Here is a 22,046-nt window from a genome sequence, read left to right on the forward strand (position 1 = left end):
CTGTATTAAACATCTATATTTAACAGACTAAAAAGACACCAAGAGGGTTAAGGATGTCCAGTAATAGGATGTAATTCACTTGGTAGGATGCCCGCCAGCATGTACAAAGCCCCGGGTTTGATTCCCAGGACCACACAAAACTAAACATTGGCCGTACAGGCATGAGGTGGAAGCAGGAGGATCAGAAGTTCAGGGTCTTTGGGTACGGAGCAAGTATGAGGCCAGTGTGGTCTATGAGACCCCATCTCAAAACAAAACAAAACAAACAGGCCTATCAGTAGTAAGGTATGGACTTTTACTAGATCTAGGTGTGGAGATAAAACTATAGATAATAGACTTGGAAGGAGATTGAGCAAGTTATTAAATAGTGTGAAATTAGTTAACATTCTTAAAAGTAAAAATATCCTTCTCATTATATAATATGGTAGCTTTTAGGAGGCTGGTGCTGAAATATCTCCGCCCCTCCTTGACACAGGGCACCCTAGGCTGGCCAGGACAAGATGTTTATATAGACCACGTTGGTTTCATACTCAGAGGTCCACCTGCCTCTGCCTCCTGAGTGCTGGAATTAAAGGCGTGTACTGCCATGCATGGCTTCTGTAAAAATCTCAAACACACACACATGGAGATAAAGCAGAATGTTAACATTGGTAAATACAGACAGAAACGTCTTGAATTTTGTTTGCTTTTAATTTTGCATAATAAAAATTCGAGAGAGGATAAATAGCAATGTTACTTTGCAGTAGAAATCTCTTGGTATGAACCCGTGTTTTCCCGACTGCTGAAGAACTCCGTTCACAGTTGGTCTCCACAACTTGTATGCTCTCATTACCATGTCTTGTCATGTGAAATCAGGATCATATTTCTGGCACCCTCAAATCAGAGCTACAACGTCTGATAAAGGACCTTTATCTTGTTCCTTCTTTTCCTTTAAGACTCTTACCACGGCTCCCAAATTAAAAGAAGTTTAACAATTTCATTTTGAAACAAAATGTTTAAAAAACAACGTCTAACCGAATTTTTTAATGAGGAACGATCTTTATTCAGAAGGATAAAACTAAGTGAAACAAGGTTGATTAAAGATTTGAAACACAGAATTTCCAGGTCTTGTAGTCAAGTTCAATGTCATATATAGCAAAATCTTTCTTTTTACTTTACAAAGTCAACTTAATAATCTATCATGACACATGATGGGGATAAAAATGTCTTCTTTGCCTTTTATTTTTAACTTTTAATTTTTTTTTCTGAATCGTGCTTTCTGTTTTGACCTTCACAATAATTAAGGAAAGTCAGATTGTGGTGATTAGAATATTGCAGCAGCCAAGGCCACTTGATTAGCATCTTGGCTTAAGCAGCCACAATGACAGCTCTTGAGAATTCAAAACTGATTTAATTTTAGCTATGGGGTACATTACTTTTTTTTTTTATGATAACTGAAATATTTGCAGAACAAGTCAGAGGTTGTACATTTGGAATTCAATGAGGATAAAAGAAACATCTAGAAACAGCAGATTGATTTAAGGAGAATATGCATTTTGTAAATATTGAAAGCTTAGATCTTTTGCTTAAAAATGGGCATTTTCTTCTTGTGTGTTATTAATATTTATTATTGATTTATCTTTTACTTAAACAGTAGTTATTCTAAACTAGCCGTATACCCAAATCACACACAGAGAGTAGGATGTAGTTATCCTCACCATGCTGGGCAATAGTTACTTCATCCTAAACCTCCAAGCCCGCATCGTTTCCTACCATTCAATTTCACCCTTTATACTTGCTTTTAGTCCAGTTCATCCCTCCACGTGGTTCAAAGTTCTGTCCTGCCAACCTCTGCTCTCTTCCTTTCCTGCTTCCTTTTCCTCCCCTCTAGACCAGGATGCCCACCCTATTCTCTCCATTGCTCAACACTGGCTGGTTGTTTTATTGACCAGTACAGAGAACAAACAGTGGCATGTTCACACAAACTTGAGACAAGTGATGCCTAGAATAAGCATCGAAATGCAATGTATGGATTGAAATCAGATAGTGGGGTAGAGAAATCGGCATTTGAATGAATAAGGGTATATTCCATATAAGAATATTATACCAACATCTTCTGGAAGTTTTTTTTGTTGTTGTTTGATTTTGGCAAAGAAAAATTCCTTTAAATTTTCAACTGCGTTCATCTGGTTCATTCTACAGTCAATAAAAATGTTAAAAGATCCCATGTCATGTAAAAAGTGTCCATCATATACCATCAATGGAAAAAGCTCCAAACACTATGTCCATGATAATCCCATATTTTGGTTTTTAAAATTTATGTATATTTGCACCAGAAAAAGCACATATATCAAAGTATTAACAAGCGACCTTTCAGTGGTGGGATGATTTTCTGTTTCTCACTTAAATGTTCAATTTGTGCAGCATATGCATCTGATCTTTGAAATTAAAAAAACAGATAAATCTACAAATCTGATTACATCAACTTAAAAAGATCTTGTCAGAGTGCGGTGCCAGCATCTGGCCATGGCATGCAAACCTGACTGCGTTCGCAGAGACCAGAGAACACCGCTTTTCTCCCTCTATTTCTTTGCCTCAAGAAAAACGTGGAAGGAAACTAGGGCAGATCTATTAGGGCAGGGACCATGAAAGGACACCCAGGGCAGGAGTCCATAGCGCTAAGGCGAAAGCCACATACATTAGCTCTGGTCTTGACTTGCATTTCTTGCCTCGAGATGCTGAGGAAATAGATCTGCTGTTGGAGATACCTATGCAGTGATGTAGGTGACGGAAGCCCGTGCTAACCATGGTGCCCACTCACACACTGTCGGCTGCAGTCCACCGATGCCAGGCGGAAAGGGGACATCTGAGCTGGGGCCTGGGTACAACCAGAAGGCCTAAGTAAGCCACAAAGGCAGGCCAGCCAACTCTCAGTTCCCGTCAGTTTCCCAGCGCACTCCCTCAATATCCCCCTGCAGCCAGACAATGGAGAGGGGAGGGAAGAGTCCAGCTCGGTTTATAAATGGGCGAGTTGCATACCAGGGCAAATGAGAAGTGGACGGTAGCTGTATTTAAGCCATCCCAGAGGGGACAGCCTTAAAACACACATACAACCTTGGGAGGGTGAGGTGGCACAGCAGGTTAAGGCACTTGCCGTTAAAGCTGACATCCATCCTAACTTCGGTCCCAGGACCCACATGGAACCAGAAGAGATTAACTTGAGTGAAGCAACCGAGGCACAGAAAGACACACATGGTATGTTCTCACTTATAAGAGGATTTTAGCCATATAGTACAGGGTAAGCATACCGTTAGGCACAGACCCAAAGAAGAGAATTAACAAGGAGAATCCAAGGGAGGAGGCATAAATTTTACTTGGAAGGGGAGATAGAATAGACAGAGGTAATGGCTGAAGCGAGGGAACAAGGTAGGAGGGGACACAGAGAGTTAAGAGGGTGGAGATCAGACCTGGGGAAAGAAAGAGAGGACAGAGGCCTGAAAGAAAACGACGCGTGGGTGGATCTCTGTGACAAGCTGGAGACCCAAGTCAGGATGGACTCCTGGGAGGATATGAGGGGGATTCAAGCAGAGACTCAGGCAGCAGAGGCCACACAGGTGGAAAAGGACACTCACCAACTTGACTAGTCTCCTGGCAGAGGAAAGGGAACACCAACCCATCCACAAAAATTTTGACCCAAAATTTACCCTGACTACAAGTGTGCAGGGATAAAGATAGAGCAGATAGATCAGAGATTGAGGGACTGCCCAACCAATGCCAGGCCCAACCAAAGACCCGCCGTATCGGAGAGTGCCAGCCCCTGACACTATGAACAATACTCCGCTAAGCTTGCAGACAGGAGCCTAACAGTTGTCCTGTGAGGCTCTACCCAGCAGCGCCTCAGAACAGATGCTGAGACTCAGCCAGACATTGGGTGATGAGTAAGGGAGTCTGTGGAAAAGTGGGAGGAAAGAGGAAAGGAGCTCCACAGAAGACCAACATAGGCAACTACCCAGGGCCCAGAGGGTTTGATGAGACTTAAACATCAACCAAGGACTGTGCATGAACTGGCCTAGGCCTCAGGAAGAGATGTAGCAGATGCGCAGTTCAGGGTTCATGTGGGTGCTCTAGTAAGAGGAGTGGGGACTGCATTGGACAGACTCACTAGCCAGCTTTTTGATATCTTTTCCCCTGGTGGAACTGCCTTGCCAGGCCACAGGGGAAGAGGACAGGCTCAGTCCTGATGCAACTTGATGATCTGGGGTAGATAGGAAAGGGTGCTCCCCTTTTCTGAGGAAGAGGCAAGGGGTGGGGAGATGGGGGAGAGGGTGGGATGGGGCTATAACAAGAATGTAAAGTGAATTAAAAAAGAAGAGCTGCAGTGACAGGCAGGTTCTCAGTAGGTCAGTGGGTACGAAATCTGCATTCAGAACAGAGCAACCTTCAACTCTGTCCACCCACTATCAGCTCAGTTACTTTTTAAAGTTACAATGAAATCTTTAGGGCAAGGAGATTAAATAATGCATGACTATTTAAAATTACAATTAAATAAAAATATATCACTAAAAGAAACCACAATCTGCATTTAATATATTAAAATATATAGACTTTTATAAAGCAATTGTAAACAGTAAATAAATGATAAGAGTTCTCTGATACAGGTTATATATAATCAACAACTGATTGCAAAAATGTGAGGAGTTACATTGTACCTTTAAAAACCATTTAACTTAATTTTACAAAATATCAAGTTTAAAAGTGCTAGAAAGCCTTTCATTTTGCTCCATCTTCACATTATCAGACCTTAAAAAATACAGGCAGGACCTAAAGTCTAAGACTGCGTGTGCTGGGGAGGGTGGGAGCTGGAAGGCCTAGAGCTGCCCACTCGGCCACCGACCCACGCCGCCTGCCCTTGCTCTCAGGGCCCCAGCTCTGTCCTGACTCACTTCCGGGAGGGCTGACTTCCGGAGAGCCGGCCAAGGGAATCTCCCCAGTCCTGCACCAGCATGAAACCCCTGCCAACTTTGCAGGAGCCCAGCACTGAGGGCAGCCTTGTCCTGCAGGTGAGAGGTCGCGTCTGGGCGCTTGGTCCTGTCACTGGCTGAGGTAGATCAGCGTCCTCTTCTCTGCAGTTACAGAAATGGAGGCTGAACTGGGAATGGCTCTAAAGCCTTTTCTGCGTTCTTCCAGTTGTGGAAATTCTCCCGGTACCACGCAACTGGCAGGAAATGAAAAGCAGGGAAACATTAAGAAATAAGCATCCATTCTCCAGCATTCCCAAGGCCCTGCTCTGTTAGCAGGCGCCTTCTTCAACCTGAGGTGATGAGCATAGGGTCAGTCTATGCTGCTCACTATTAGTTCAAGGCTTTCCCAGTAAGCAGTGCAAGTCTGGTCAAGAATGGAAGTTAACTCGGCCTTTGCATTTTAATGTCTGAATCAAGTATTTTGTATATAAACTTTGAATCAAGACGTTTTTATACACTTAGGAAGATCCTTTATACAAATACAGATTTGTTTGTTGCTTCCTTTTGCTCTTTTTTCTTGGGATGGGGTTTCACCGTGCAGCTCTACTGAGACTGAAATTTGTTGTGTAAAGGGGCTCTAGCTCAGAGACCCTCCTGCCTCCATCTCCTGCTGGCATTAAAGACATCGCAGGGTCCAAACAGCTTCAGCACGCGCACACACACGCGCACGCACACACACTTATTGACAGGAATTTTCTTCAAATGATGATCTTAACTCGGATCACTACTTTACAGATCATCAAGAAAGCAGCTGCACCAAAGGTGATGTGCAATCAGTGGTCACAAAACACACCTCTCAAGAACACACAGCAAAGACCTGAGCATCCAGTGACAGTGAGCTGGGCATCCGATCAACACACAAGATTCAGGAAGAGCAGTGACAAGTTTAACCCATCACACTCAAGATGCTCAGGACACAACTATCAGGCAGGAACAGCAGGAAGTGCAGGCCTTCCTCAGAGCACCCTGCTGATCTGTAGTTCTGACAACGAGCTGCATCCTTCCCACGGGCATGCACTGCTCCCAGACGGTCACTCCCTTCCACACCTGTTTTCTTTATTCCTTCTTCCCAAGGCACTCTGGGCTTCCATCCTAAGCTGCGAATCTTGTCGGACTTCATTGGATATCTCATGTCATTGTGAGGTCTGGGAAGGCAAAGATTTAACGTGACAGTGTGAATATGCACATCTGACTGAGACAAACCATTCACATGTCTTCATCGTCCATATTAGAACAAAATCACCCCAGGGACATGCTTATTATAGAAATATTTTACAAAATACAGAAAACCCACAGCGACCAATGCGTGACACTCCCTACAGCAGATCCTGTCTATAATTTACTTTTTTCAGCCACAATCTGGGTACAAATGAAGAGCCTGACATACAGAAGAAAAGTATAAGTGTTTGATGAGTGAACAGAGACAGCACAAGTAGGAGGAACCCAGGATTCTCGAGCGCCGAGCCTATGGCAGGAGGCTTTGTCCCCACTATAACGACACCTTCTGACACTTTCATATGGAGATAATATCCGGATTTCACAGTGTGGGGATAGAGCCCCACACTGGGAAGGAGTCCTACAACTCTCTGAGCCCACGGCTAAAAAGTGTTATCCTTCATGTCTATGGCACTGGCAATTAGGAAGAAAAGTTTGTCGGAAAGTTCACAAGTTAAACCGCTTTCCAACAGGCGTGCAGGGCATGCGCACTCAGACGGCACCACCTTCTCCACACGCTCCAGCGCGCGCCTCACCTGTCGTTAACGTAGTGCACCCACCGGTCCGTCTCCGACTCTGAACTGGTCTCTTTGATCTGTCAAGACGAAGCAGGCGTGTGAACCCCATTCCACAGAGACCACAGAGCGACAACTGCATTTACTAGCTGATGAACGACAACGAGAAAGACAAGCGCCTCACAGCGGGAAGGGAGGAGGAAGAGGAGAAGGAGGGGCAGCACGAGGGTGTTCTACCCTTACACCCCACACTCAGCCCGCAGAGCTCACACTGACCGCGTCCCACAGACAGCACGGGGGATGCATGGAAACCTAAGGTGAGCCAGTCATGCTGCAGCCTCATGGCTACATTATGCTTCGCTGCTCTTTGATGCCAAGAATAATAACATTTCCATCACTGAAGCTGAGGTACACCTTACAGCTAGAAGATGCACTAATATTCTTTCCCTGAAGAACTACATGAAGATGCACAGAACACAGAATTAGGAATTATTTTCCCATCTGCTCATTTCAGTTAAGTAAACGGTCTACTAATGACTCAGTGGTAGTCTGCACGAGAAATGTCCCCTTTTGGCGTGTGTATTTGAATCCTTGGTCCTCTACTGGTAGTGCAGCTTTAGGAGGTGGGGCCTGGCCTAAGGGAGTATGTCCCTGGGATCGTGATTTGAGGTTTTCAGCCCCACCCTACTTCCTATTCCTTCTTCTGCTACCTGTGGGCAGATGAAAATGGCTCTAGCCAGCTTCCTCTTCTCGCCTTCAAGCCATGTCACTCCCCTCCCCCATTACGGACTCCAGTCCTCAAGGACTCCAAGTGGAACATGCTCTTCCTTAAGTAGCCTGTGGTTGGGCTGTTTCATCGAAGCAGCAGGAGGTCACTGGCACAGATATTGGCAAGTTCTTGAATGCAGCCACTACCTGATGACAAGCTTGTGATTCCCCTTACGGCAGATACATACCAGCTGGATTAGTTCTTTCGCAAGCTGGACAACTGACATTTCAAAGCTGGTCCCGATGTTATAAATTTCGCCTGGTTCTCCCTTCCTGAGGACAGTGAGAAACGCTTCTGCTACATCCGCAGCATAAAGGAAGTTTCTTCTCTGAAGCCCTGATCCATGAATACAGCTAAATGGATTAAACCAGGCAGAATTACAAAGTGCAGAAAAGAGGTCCCCAAGCCAGGAGAAGTAATGGCCAGTGTGAGTCCCAGGAAGCCGGTTTCCAGAGGCCCTGGAAGTCCTCGAGTGAGAGTCAATTCCCCCAACTCTTCTCCCTCGTTCCTTAATGATGGCCAAGCTTCTGAGGAATTCTGATTTAAAAAGTGGAAAACATGGATTCCTAAAAAATTCTAAAGAAATACCTAAGCTGGGTGGGGCTGTACAGAACTGTAACACCAGCCGCTTGGGGAACTGAGGCAAGAGGAGCCCCACATTCAAGGCCAGTCTGAGCAATTTCAAAGAGTTAAAAATCAACAACAATGAATCACAGGGCTAGGGAGGGCACTGGAGAGGGCATAGGGGCTACAGGACGTGCAAGGCCTACTTTCAAGCCCCAGAACCTAAAAATTATGGGAAAGAAAAGGGGAAAAAAGTGACATATAAATATATTAAATTAATCATTTATAAATATAAATTGTACATAGATGCCAGAATTTTATCTTCTAACTAAGTTCCATGGCAGATAATTTCGGAGTTTACCTTAGTAAGTTACGAAGATGCACTTTAGCGATCGACAAACTATCACATTAAATGGGGAACGCCTTCCTGAGTTGGCAGAGCGCTGGTTTTCAAGGACTGCTACTAAACACTATCAGCAGAGCAGACGGCAGATCAGTGCAAAAGTAAAGAGCAACGTACCATTTCCTGTCGTGTTGGAGCAAAGATATAAATTTTGGAATAACCTAGAAGAATATTTATATGTCATTTCAGACTTTGAAAATGACATTAACATGAATTTAAATTCATAAGGCTAAAAATCATTACAAAGATATTTATGTATGGATACATTCTAACTTTCAACCTAAGTTCATAAAAAAGTTATAATATTTGGTAAATAAGAGAACACTAAAGCAGTTTGTGATTCCGTAAAAACCTTATGATGAAAAGACAGGCATCATGGGAATGCAGAGAAGCCTCTGTGGACAGTTTGCAGCCAACACACGCCACCTCTGGTGGTTTTTTACCTCAAGGCAGGCACCGATCTCATTATCGTATGAGTATCCACTAAGCAAATCCCAGCTCCCCCTCACTGCCTAATTAGCTCCTGTCTTCACATGCCCCGACACAACTGCAGACAGTCTGCAGTGCTCCGTGGGCAGTGCTGGGGTGCTCCACAGTGCGTTAGAGTCCAAGGAAGACAATGCTTGTCCACACACATCCTCTCACCAGACTCCTAGAAAGCCTGTGTTCTCACTCAAAGACCATGGTTGAAGGGCCTGAAGGCATGGCAGCTGGAGTGCGCCAGGCTGACTCAAGTCTTCACACTCTGGCCTGTGAGCACTGCGGGCCACCACAGGGCATGTCATCACGTACGACTACAGCATAAATTAATCAGAGCAATAACTACTGCGAGCTTATTTTAAACTGTGACAAGCACCACAAGCACCAAGAACTAGGAGCAGTTTACCTTTTCTGGATACTGATGTGGTCCATAGACGTTACTGCTTCTGGTGATGACGACTGGGAACTTAAGAGAGCACACTCAGTATCAGTGTGAGGGAGGGCCCAACACTCAGTGTGACGTAAAAGATACAAAGTTCACAAATACTGCCACCAAAACCACACATCGTGAGCGCACTAGGGCCCATCTGAGCTGAGTGTGTAATTATATATTACATATAGTATGTAAAAAGTGTATAGATAATAAAATATTATTTGGGAATTTCACATCATGAATTCCAATCAATTCCTAGTTCTCCCAGGCCCACCCAAGCTGTGAGACTCCCTACCCTACAAAACAAAAAAACAAAAAAACAAAAAACAAAAAAAATAGATCCGTGCTTTGGCTGACTCTGAAGGGCAAGGAGCTACTTCTGCAGTGGCACTCACTGGTGACTGCAGGCTCCGCTGGGAAGGAGAGACACAGAAAGCTTCCGTGAACCCCCACTCTCACTCCAAAAAGAGGTCAGTTTTATAAGGACAGGCTCACACCTGTACTCCTGATCCTGACACCCTTGATACTGAGGCAGACTGAGCTATGTAGTGAGACCCTGTCTTCATCTTTTAAGTCAGGCCTGGTGCTGATTTGCTTTCAATACTAGAACTCAGGAGGCAGAGACTAGTTCACCAGAGTTTGAGGCCAGCATGGTTTACACAGTAAATCTCAGGACAGCTAAGATCAGATAAAGGCTGAGGCTCCAATAGGGAGAGCAGGCTGTGGAGACAGGGGAAGATGTCTAAAAATGAAGGCACAGAGACAGGCTCAACACCGAGGCCTTGCACGCACGCGGTCATTCCCAAGATGGCTTCCAGCACTCTACATTTACATAGATGGGAAGGTGGTCGACATCAGGGTGGCTCTCCACTAATCGACCCTTACAAGCAAAAGGGACCACTACAAAGAGAACAAGTGTACCCCACACGGAGCCAAGACTGCTGACTCACAGAGAGGAGAGCAACTGTTGAAAGAGCATCTGCCACCCTCTGCCGTGGAGGACTTCCACGGGCCTCACCAGACCTGTGATGTTCTGTTACTGAAACAGGACTAAATGTTTCAGCTTAGTGCTCCATGAGAACAGGACCTTTGTTGTCCACACACTGTAAGATTTCAATACCTATAAGCCTTTACTGCCCAACTTTTTAAGCTAGGTCTTCCGTGCCAAAGCTGACTTTAGAATGTTAAAACTTACATCCACAGCTTAGTAAGAGTTTCAGAAATCAGACCTGGGGAGATGGTAGAAGTGCTTGCTGCCAGGCCCGATGACCTGAGCTCACAGCGTAGAAGGTAAGAACTGGCTTCCCTAGTTTCCCTCTGACCACCACACTCATACTGTAGAATACATGTTCACACACCCACACCCACACATACACAAGCAAAGAACTAACGCCTTTAATCCTAGCACTCAGGAGGCAGAGCCAGAAGGATCTCTGAGTTTAAGGCCAGCCTGGTCTACAGACTGAGCTCCGGAACAGCCAGGAATAAAAAAAAAAAATGTTTCAGAAATCAGCTTTTACCTTGTATCGTTCCCAATAAGACTGCACAAAACACTCAGCGGCTGCTTTAGATGAAGCATAAGGGTTTGTAGGTTGTTTGGGTGAAGATTCGTCGAACTCCTAGTTTGAAAAGGATACATTTGAATTACACATACTCTCTAAGGAAAAAACATATTGTAAGGTCTAACTGTGTGGCTCAACAGTAGTCTGGTCACATTCAAGAGGACCTGGGTTCAACTCCACCCACACATGTGTGCACATCAATACACACACACACACACACACACACACACACACACACACACACACACAGCAAAACAAAACCAAAAACCAGTTACAGTACTAGCTTGAAACCCTAGGCACTGCATCAAAGAAGCCATCTCTTGCTCTTCTGGTACACATCTGTAACAGCAATTAGGAGGTAGAGGGATGGAGTGAGTAAAAACTGTCTCAACACAGGAACACCTTGACTCCTAGTCGGGGAAGAGCCAAGTACAAAGGTCTTAGAAGACTAGTGTGAGGGAAGGAAACAGAGTTGAAGTTACTGAGCTGGTGGAGGTCATATTATCTCAAACCTGAATTCTCAACGGTTAAACATAGTTATTTATTTGTGTGTGCATGTGGGGGGGGGGTGTGCAAAAGTTTATGTGCAGCACATAAAGCACACATGGGCATCAGCTCTCCTGGAACTGGAGTTACTTGACTGCAAGCAACCGCATGGGTACTAGGAGCGAAGGCAGGGTCTTCTGTCAGAGCAGTGAGTATTCTTAACCACTGAGCCATCCTTCCAGCCTTACAGTCATTACTCTGGAGACAGAGTGTTACTAAGTTACCTAGGCTAGCCTGCAACTTGGATCCTCCTGTTTCAGCCTCCTCAAATTAGATTATAGACCTGATCACCAGGTTTGTGCCTCCAGGCCTGGTTAACATTTCTTTACAACCTTCTTGGGTGGATAAGCCATTGTCTTTGGAAATCTTCACAGTTACTGCTGCAACAGCCTGAGCCTCGCCACTGAAAAGGTCATCCAAGCAAAATCATGAACTATTAATATAAAAACAACTGGTCAGAATAGCCTCTACAATATAGGTGGGCTGAAAAGTAGTACCAGGCAAAATGATCAGAGGGGATAAAGCCTGTTTAAGGTGGGGCGAGTGTGACATGTGGCCGTGCTGCAGAACACGCAGACCGCGAGCAAGCTTGTACTGATGCTAACTGTTCCTCACGTGACAGGAATACAGGAGAGGAAAGAAAACCTTGCAGGGCGACGTGACCCATGTGATCAGAGCACAGAAAAAGCCATGACTTTGCTTAACAAGACAGAGGCCTACACTGGTAGCCGGTATGTAGAACACACTTTTTGAGCTTACCTGATCAAGACTGCCTCCATACACTTCATCTGTGCTGACGTAAATAAATTTCTCCACTCTGGCTTCATAAGCAGTATTTACCAAAACATGAGTGCCGTAAACATTGACGTATGTGAACTCAAAGGCACGGACAAATGAAAGATCTAAAAGGGATGAGAGATCAATTACTAATTCCACTCACAGGACAAAACAAACACCAGCTGACTGACTCAGTGACTGCTCACTTCCCCTGCTCAGCACACCTGCTCTAGGTCTAAGAAAGTGCGACACAGGTTGACACACACTTGGTTTCCCGTAGCCCAAGCTGGCCTCACACACCTACCTAGCTGAGCCTGACGCTCAACTTTTCTGTTTAATTATCACTAAGGGTGGGCGCATGCACGGTGTGCTGTGTGTGAACACGGGTGTATGCCCAGCTCGGGAGCTGGACATTCTCTCCTTCTACCAGGTGGGCTCAAGGGATCAAATGCAGGTTCTCAGGCTTGGACAGGAAGAGCCTTTATTCAATGAGCCACCCCGCTGGCTGAGTCATGAACTTCTGATCTTCCTGTCTCGACCTTCCACGCGCTGGTGAAACAGGCATATGTAAAGAAGAGAGAAGTCGTCTGGCCCCTTATTTAACTTTGGTCATGTACTGAACTCCTTTTAACAGTGCCCTTGGAACACAGCGCCCTAGAGCCCTCTCAAAGCTCTCCCCGCATGGGAGCACCACCTGACTGCTTATACACCCTCTCTGCACTAGAGCACAAGCTTCTCTCCCGCTACAGAGAACCACAGTCAGACAGTTTCTACTCAAATACATTCCTCACGTATCCGGACAAAGACGGAGAGGCCACTTCAGTCTGAACTGGTTCGGGGTGCAGATGTAGGAAGGCAGACAGTGTCCTGGTGAACTTTCCAGCTAGGCTGCCTATTTACTATCTTATGCCTATGCATAATTAGGCACACTATGATTAAAATCAGATGCATCATGGGAAGAGACATGCAAAGTAAGAGAAATTATTATCTGACCTCATCTATCAATCAAGATAGACAATTACCAAAACCGTGCCCTTAGTAACAGGTCCTTTCTTTACACTCCATCAAAACAGAGCCATAACTGGGCCCTGAGCACCCTTAAATTGCCCACTGTCAAACCAAAACAGAGCCATACCAGGATCCTGAGCACCCTTACTCAAACTGCCCACTGTCAAACCAAAACAGAGTCGTAACCTGGGCCCTGAGCACCCTTACTCAAACTGCCCATTGTCAAACCAAAAGGAAGCCATAACCGGGCTCTGAGCACCCTTACTCAAACTGCCCACTGTCAAACGGTTAAAACAGGTATGTGAACATGCTGGAGATAGAAATCACTGGCAGAAGATTACCTGCCTAGTGTGTGATGTTAGTCCTCAGTGTAACCAGTATGGGGGTAGGGAAGAGACAGAGTACAACACAAAACAAAATCCTAAACTAGAAACAACAACAACAATATATATATATATATGTATAAAATACTTGAACTTACTGGAGGTTAAAAGTCCATATCAACAACCTACAAATAATTTATAAAAACAAGAATAGCCCTACAGTAAAATGTATAGAAGACAAAAAAAAAATAGTTTAAACAAATGACCTTAAGCTTCTGATGCTCAACTTCACTAATAATAATAATAATAATAATAATAATAATAATAATAATAAAAACCTCTCAATTAAAAAACTTTCATTTACCAGACTAGCAAAAAATTTAAAAATAAAAACAAAATCAAAACCTGAAGGGAGAGACTAGAGAGATGGCTTGGTAGTTAGGAACACTTGTTCCTGCAGAAGACCCAGGCTTAAGTCCCAGCACCCACGTGGTGGCTTATAAGCTCCTGTGAGCCCAGGTCTAGGGGAGCTGATGTCTGCTCTGACTTGCATGGGCTCCTGCTGGCATGCGGCGCACATGCATGCACTCAGGAACATCATGAAATAAATGCCTAAAACCGTGAGAAAGTATTTCTCAGTAGACCGAGCAGCTGGAGGAGCGCATGTCTGCACACTGGGAGTGAGTTACAAAAGTGGTTCTCACCTTCCTAACGCCAGACCCTGTCACACAGCTCCTCATGCTGTAGAGACCCCTAAACATAAACCTTTTTGCACTGCTACTTCCTAACTGTGATTCTGCTACTGTGATAAGAACACCTATCTGATCTGCGCCATGTCTGATATGCGAACTCTGAGAAAGGGCCGTCCTACCTGCAGAGGGGATGAGAGCACAGGCTGAGAACTGCCGCTCTACAATCTGTCCAAGCAGAGGAGAGCACACCTGTGGTGTGCAGCCAAACGGATGACCATTTCTCCCTTAGTCCAAACCCGCCAGGTGTACTTCCCCTAAAACCTATACCGCTGCCTGCTCCAACAGTTCGCTAGAGAGTGACTATATTTGGAGACAGGTTTTGCTGAGCGATTCGGTCAAAATGAACCCCTTAATCCTGTCGTGTGCCACTACATGAAATTTGGACCCAAAACTGATACTAAGGCATGTACAGAGAAAAAAAGCTATGTGAGGATATGAAAAAGGCAGAGCATGCTGGAAAACCTTGAAGAGAAGTGCGGAACATCCTGCTTCATCAGAGATTAGGACAACATCAAAGGCTACTAAGGTTATGCCAAAGGGGACGCAAGAAGCAACCAGAAGCTGCTTCCACTCGCTAGCAGTAGTGTGGATGCCGGTGCTACAACTAACTAAAGCAAACAAAAACTAACAGTGTGAATGCTGGCACCACAACACCACAGCCGACTAAAGAAAAAGTGGCATATGTATTTAATCCCAGCACTTGGGAGCCAAAGCCTAGTAGGGCTCTGTGAGTTGAGGTCAGACTGTTCCAGGACAGCCAGGGTTTCCACAAGGAAACCTGTCTCGAAAAATCTAAAAAGAAAAACAAAGAGAGAAATAAAAGTCGAGTGTTAAAATCCATGAATTCATAGTGATACTTTAAAGAAAAAGAAGAAACCAAGTCATTACAATTGAACTCAGTGCACATACACACACACACTCCCCCCACACACATGGAAACAAACAAACAAACAAAAAGGTAAAAATAAGGCAGCTAAGCTGGTTGCCAACATCAGCTGAATCTCAAGGCGTCCTAAGAACTGATATGGAGAATGTACTTACAAATTTTGATTAAACATGAATTGAATAAAAGACAACAAGAAGGGATGGAGAGATGGCTCGGAGGTTAAGAACACTCACTGTTCTTCCAAAGGTCCTTAGTTCAATTCCCAGTAACCACAAGGTGGCTCATAAGCATCTAAAGTAAGATCTGGTGTACAGGCATAATGTTGTATAAATAATAAATATATCTTAAAAAAAAAAAAAAAGACAAGAAAAATCATCACTTCCAAAGCTCAAATATACATGAATATTGACTACAGAAAATAGTACTGTAGAAAATACTAAGACTGATATCTAGTGGAACTGAAAACAAAAATAAAATTAAAGACAGCAGACTGAAACTCTTAGCTAAAACCAAAATTGGACCAAAGCAGTACTGAAGGGCATGAGCTGGGAAGAGGGCAAAGGCTTCTGGATTTTACACTCAAGAAAAGCTGGTTGCGCTACGTAAGGTGACTACAGACAGACTATCTTCCAAACTAGCAGTGGGAAAAGAAATAAAAACATTTCCTCAGCTACATTTTCAAAAGAGGATAAATAACACGGATGATCAAAACCATTTTTCAAAAGTAAAATCCAGGCTGAGGATGAGCTCAGTGACAGAACGCTTACCCAGCATGCACACGCTAACCATGAAGACAGAGGCGTGCTGGTAATAAAACTGTGGAAAAGTCGTCCAGAGACGACTCAGCCATATTCAAGCCAACTATAAGGACTTCAAGGCAGTCCACACCACCAAGGAGGAAAGGTCACCTCAGAAGTGGGGAGGTGGCTCAGTGAATATGAGGGCTTGCTCTGCAAGCTTGAGGACCAGAGTTCAAACCCCAGCACCACAGGCTGCAATTCTGTAGTCCCAGTACCAGGGGTGGAGACAAGCAGGGCCCAGGAGCTCTCTGAACACCAGCCTTGTCCAAATGATGAGTTTCAGGTTCAGTAAGAGACCCTGTCTCAGCGGAGGAAGACTTATCTGACATCCTCCACTGGCTTCTGAATACACACATATGCATGCATGTAATGTATGCGCGCACGTGCACGCACACACACGCGCACACACACACACACACACACACACACACACACACACACCTGCTCTCACATATACCCATGCAGACATCACATACACACCACACACACATACATACAGACATGCAAGATAACAAAAACATGCACACACATGAAACATGACACCATCTAGATAAAGGTTCAGCTAGCCAGGAATACACAAGAAATCACTACTCAGTTTTCTTACTAAAATATCTCCCTTTCAATACATGGCCGGGTAGTGGTAGCACATGCCTGTAATCCCAGCACTTGGGAGGCAGAGGCAGATGCAGGCGATATCTGTGAGTCTGAGGCTAGCCTGGTCTCTAAAGTCCAGGACAGCCAAGGCTACACAGAGAAGCCTTGTCTCAAAAAACCAAAAACAACAACAACAAAGGCATTTCAAAGGCTCACTCCACTGTCCTTCCACACTCTTCTGAATGTCACTGCCCAGGACAAAGGCTGAGCTATTACACCAGTATGCACAAGCGGGGCAGATGTTCCCTGGCATACCTGCCCTGGAGAAGAACGACACGAACCTGTAATTAAAGGCCCACCTCATTCCGTCCTTTCAAAAACAAGCAGTGGTCAGGATCTGAGTCAACTCAAGGTTTTTAAAGCCACTCTTCATGTTCCACTCCGACACACATGAGTAAAAAGTGGTGGCACCAGGATAAAGTGAGCACCACCCACCTCCAGCAGGAGGAGCTAAGTTTGACTCCCAGAACCCATTTTAGAAAACAAAGGAAACCAGAGTTCCCGTTATCTTTTTCTGGCACAGCAGGTGTGTCCTCTTTCAGAGGCTGGTAAGGTGCTGCTCAGCCAACCTGATTCCTGCGACCACAGCAACAACAATGCTTACCTACATGTGTCTGTGCAGCGAAATGGAGCACTATGTCTATCTTCTCCATGTCAAACAGCAGCTTCACAAAGCGGGAATTGCAGATGTCGCCCTGCATGGGAAGGTGAACAGACAAGCAGAGGGTTCCTGAGCACGCACAGTTGTAACAATGTTTTACTCCAGCACCTCCCATTTCTCATCCCAAGTTCAACAGAGGTCTTCACATCAGTCAAGCAGTCAGGCAAGTGTAACAGCAAGGTGAGCATCTTAGAACATATGTATTAAGTTCAAGATATTCTTGAAATTCTGTTTCAAGCAGTATTTTTATTGAGCACCAACTTCTGCTAAATACTGTGCTGATTTCTATTACACACGTGTAAAGCTAAAACCACTAGGAAATTTTTTAGCAATAAGAAAAATAAACCAAAAAGAAAAAGAAACCTTTCAGAGAGCGCTGCTAAAATGCACTGAAGACAAGCCTAAGAAGCGGAATAGCGTAGGAAGTGTGTGTATCACTCCTAACTAAAACCACCACTCTGGTGCCCGGATGTGTGTGAACTGTCCATACATCTGCCAAGGTCCCAAAACGCCGGCTTTTTTGTGATATCCCTCTAAGAGTAGAACTCTACATCAGGAGCTACGTCTGGAAACTATCTGCTCTTTAACACGTTTGCAGCACAAAAAGATTAGATTCCTGCATGACTCAAGAGGCACTATCGAATAATTGCAACAAAACTTCCATACCTGTATAAATTTGTAGTTTTGCTTGTTAGAAATAGGTTCAAGATTCTTCAAGCTTGCACAGTAATCCAGCTTAAAATAAGAAAATATGGGGAGGGGGAGAACATGCCAATTTAAAGGTCACAAACATTAAACACTATGATACAAGAACAATTCTTCTAAAAATGTTTCCTGTGTTTTTATGCCATTAAAGTTTCTGACATCCTAAAAGAAAACGCAGGTCACGGTTAATTTTCAAAAGAACAAACTCTAAGAGAAAGGCTGTTACAAGTTCCTCTTTAAAAGTGTTCTGCTCAAGCTCTCCAGTAGCGGGTGGCTACAAAAGTTCAGTTCTTAACAGAAAAGGAACTCGCAATTCAAAATGCAGAGCACCTGCTTCACACAAATTATAACTTACTACACCCCTTCTTCAGCTACCATGATAGGGAATATATTTAAAAAGGGCTAGTTGAGGTTGGAGAGATGGCTCAGCGGTTACGGGCACTAGCTGCTCTTCCGGAGGACCCAGGTTCAATTCCCAGCACCCACATGGCAGTTCACACCTCACCACTGTCTGAAACTCTTACTCTAGGGGAGCTGACTCCCTGACACAAAACAGCAGTATAAATTAAAATAAGTAAATTAAGAAAATAAGAAAGATATTTGCATCTTTGGTTTAAACTAAAAAAGAATCATACTCTTCTGGGAGACTTCAATCTACAAAGACTACAAGACTGTCAAGATTAAATTAATTTCACTGTTTTTTTGTTTGTTTGGACACAGGAACTCATGTGTTCCTAGGCTGGCTTGAACTTGCTGTATAGTTCAAGGAGAACACTGAAGTTCTTCTGATCCTTCTGCTTTTGCCTCCCTAGTGCTTGGATGACAGGCAAGTGTCACTGCAACTGGCTTTAATTATGTTCTAATGTTAAAAAGAAATACTCTAACAATACACAGATGTTTCTGGGAGGTAGCAATTATAAAATCAAATAGCTAAATTTAAAAAGTCAACAGCCTCCCAAAATAGTAATACAAAATTATAGTATATATTGAATTTTTAAAGGGTAAAGCTTTTCCTTTGCTAAAAATACTGTACTAAAAATACTGGGTTTAAAGGCTAGCAAAATAGTTTCAAAAGCGTTGGCCTAAGATTAAACACAGAATGAACTCATAACAGTACATACCCTGAGTAGATGAAACAACCAAATATAAATACAAAACAAACAAATATAAAACAGGAGAACACCTTACCATCCTTAGTTCTCTGGCACTACTGCCTAAAGGTAGTATGGAGGAAAATGGAGGTCTAATTTTAGAACACGAAGCTCATTTTTTGCAATCCTTACCTTGTCTAAATTTATGATCATATAGTTAGGATAATCTTCCACTAAGGACACAATCACATGGGATGCACTACAAGGAGAAAAGAGCTTTGTGAGTGACAAACATTAACCTCCCTAGATTCCTAAAAAGGTTAAATATTAAGAGATAACATCACACTCCTAAGACAGTAGAGATGACATAACATGCCACACACAAATGCTTTTAACCCACTTTCTCAGCAGGACCCATGAACACTCTCATACCGCCCTTATGCCATGTAAAAATTTCCGGTCCTGAGAAAAGAGAAAAAGCCAGTTTAGCCAAATGATGCTGTCCACAAATGCTGTGAGTGAGCCTGAAAAACTGTTCTAGTTGGAGTACTGAGAGAGTTCGCTATGCCTTCTCAAGAACTGTGATGTAATTATACAGATATTACTGCAGCATGCAACCGTCATTTGCCTTTGTCTGTGGTGACTTCTACAACTGCTCTCTTGCTACTAGAAGTTGGCTGGGTAAGCCTAAAATCTCAGGAGGGTCTTGGAATGATCCCAGGTTTCCTAGGCTAATAATAGTTGAGTTTGGGCTTGCTTCCAACAGTAGGTCCTGTGTACCAAACAGTGGATCATGAACGGAGCTATCTCAGTAAAATGAACCACCAGATATCTTTTAAACACTTATAGTTTGGGCTCTTAGGAATAATGGCAAGCACTGACCAACTGTATAGGTGAAGTTTATACTGGTGGCTATTCCCCTCATTTTCTAGGATATTCTTGGTGGACCAGCCCTACCATGCAAAGTTCAAGCACTTTCCCACACCAACACTCTTGTTACTTAAGTGAAACTCGGCTTCCTGGTACCTTAGCAAGGTGTCAAGGTGCACTGCATATTACTGGTCAGGAAAAAAAAGCCTGTACCCTCTCCATGCAGGAGACACTGAGTTCTACAAAGATAGAATTACTCATGCATTCATCCACTCAACTATTACTGAAGACCTTCATAATATGAAGGTGACTTTCCTTTCTGCACGTGCTCAATGAACATGTCTGCCCTCACAGTTTATATTCTAGACAGAGAGCAAGGCCATAAACAACTAAGCATAAATATTCGATATAATTTCGGGTAGTGTTAATACAGCCAGTTGCCTATAGCGATCCGAGAAGCACTCTCCGGTTGGTATGTCGTTAAATTAACACCTGAACTGCAGAGTGCAAAGAGCCTAAGCAAAGAAAGAAACGCAAACATTTCCAGTCAGGAAGTAGCACTGACTGCTGTGCTCCAAGAACCCTGAGAGGGTTGTGCTGGGTACAGAAAAGCAAAAGATTAGGTTGGAAAGAAGGGCTTGAGCACCTGAGTCTTCAAATCTCACGAGTGTAAAATCCTGTGAAAGAGCACCTCACTTCCTTAAAAACACTGACTTCTGTATAGAAACATACTTTAAGGGGTCTAAAGAAAATGCACAGAGCTCAACCAGGAGAGGTATAGCAGCACTGTTCCAAGCAAAAGAAGGCTGTGTCTATAGTACTCAGAGGACAGTGGTGAGGCGTCAAACTGAGGATAACCTTTGACACAGAAGGGCGGGCGGGCTCATGGGTATGAGCCTCAAACAGGTTGGGACTATTTGTAAACGTTTTCTTAAAAAAATAAGCAAGAAAGAGAGAGAAAGACATAGAGAACCCATCACGATCCTCACGTCGTGTCGAGGCGACCTTTTGAAAGGCCTGTACGTGCTGGTGGGAAGTTTGGCAGAGAGGTCAGGAAGAAGACGGGAAGAAACTGACGTGTGCTCCTCAGCAAGCCAGAGATGGCAAACGCCCCCAGGCAGGCCGGAGGGCCACTTCCGAGCACTCCTGCTTCCTCCTGGGGGCAGGTGTCAGAGCAGTCGCAATTTCGGAGCAACCTCGACTTTGCCGACCAAAAAGCGAGGGACACTGGGAGGATGTCCCAGCCGTGCTTTCGGACCCCCGCACCCGATCCTCAAAGCCGGGGACCCAAAGTCAAGGAGAGCCGCGGAAAAGGTTAGGGTCTGTGGGAGCCACTTCCAGACAGCAGCACCGCTACCTACATGAAGCCAGCACCGCCGGTCACCAGGACCCGCTTCACGAAGCTGCCGGGGCCACCGGCCGGCTCTCCCGGGCCCGCAGCCGACATCCTTCAGCTCAGCAGCGCCAGGGCCGTAGAGCGCGGAGGCCGAGGAGCCGAGGGAACCGCCTTCACGACGTTTTGCGACACGGCCCACCCCCGACACGTTCAAAGGAAGTCAGCAGCAACTTCCGGGTTTTCCCCAGCCACAGCGTGAGGGGCGGGGCCGGTGGCACTGCGCGGACGCGGGCTCGGTTCCCGGGCCACCTCGCTAGGAGTAATTGGGGTCACTCGGGAACAAGGGTCTGGAATGTGTTCTAGGCAATGGCACCAACGGGGATTATTGCTATTGATGCATAGAGGTTCGGAGTTATGGATGGATGCTTTCATTTTTGTACTTCACTACGTCCGTAGGCTAACCCCCAGCTGAGCAGAAATTTCCGGAGTGTATGCAGTATGGAAATGGGAAATTGCATCCCACAGTTATATTTTACTGTTGTTAATATTATCACAGACAGCGAAGGCTACTTGCAATCATGATAAACGTGTTTCGTAGATTTCCCTTGTAGCTCTTACTCAGGTCTCCCGTTGGCTCACTGTGTCCCAGGCCTGGTCCTCCTTGCTCTTCTATTACGGGGCCTGCTTCCTCCCTGG

General features: G+C 44.7%; 1 protein-coding gene across 1 annotated transcript; it reads right to left on the reverse strand.

Annotated features, from left to right (window-relative positions):
- Positions 1 to 4,560: 4,560 nt before the first annotated feature.
- On the reverse strand, positions 4,561 to 21,480 carry Tgds (TDP-glucose 4,6-dehydratase). The gene is made up of 12 exons (XM_055609655.1): positions 21,376 to 21,480; positions 19,337 to 19,403; positions 18,015 to 18,083; positions 17,292 to 17,382; positions 12,247 to 12,389; positions 10,900 to 10,998; positions 9,353 to 9,412; positions 8,584 to 8,627; positions 7,687 to 7,852; positions 6,752 to 6,810; positions 6,048 to 6,145; positions 4,561 to 5,194 (listed from the first exon to the last, which is right to left on the reverse strand). The coding sequence occupies exons 1-12, from the start codon at positions 21,459 to 21,461 to the stop codon at positions 5,109 to 5,111; spliced, it is 1,068 nt and encodes a 355-aa protein (XP_055465630.1). The 5' UTR covers positions 21,462 to 21,480; the 3' UTR covers positions 4,561 to 5,108.
- Positions 21,481 to 22,046: the final 566 nt, after the last annotated feature.

Source organism: Psammomys obesus, unplaced genomic scaffold, assembly GCF_907164565.1.
Source record: "Psammomys obesus unplaced genomic scaffold, mPsaObe1.curated_primary_1811, whole genome shotgun sequence".
Classification (NCBI taxonomy): Eukaryota; Metazoa; Chordata; class Mammalia; order Rodentia; family Muridae; genus Psammomys; species Psammomys obesus.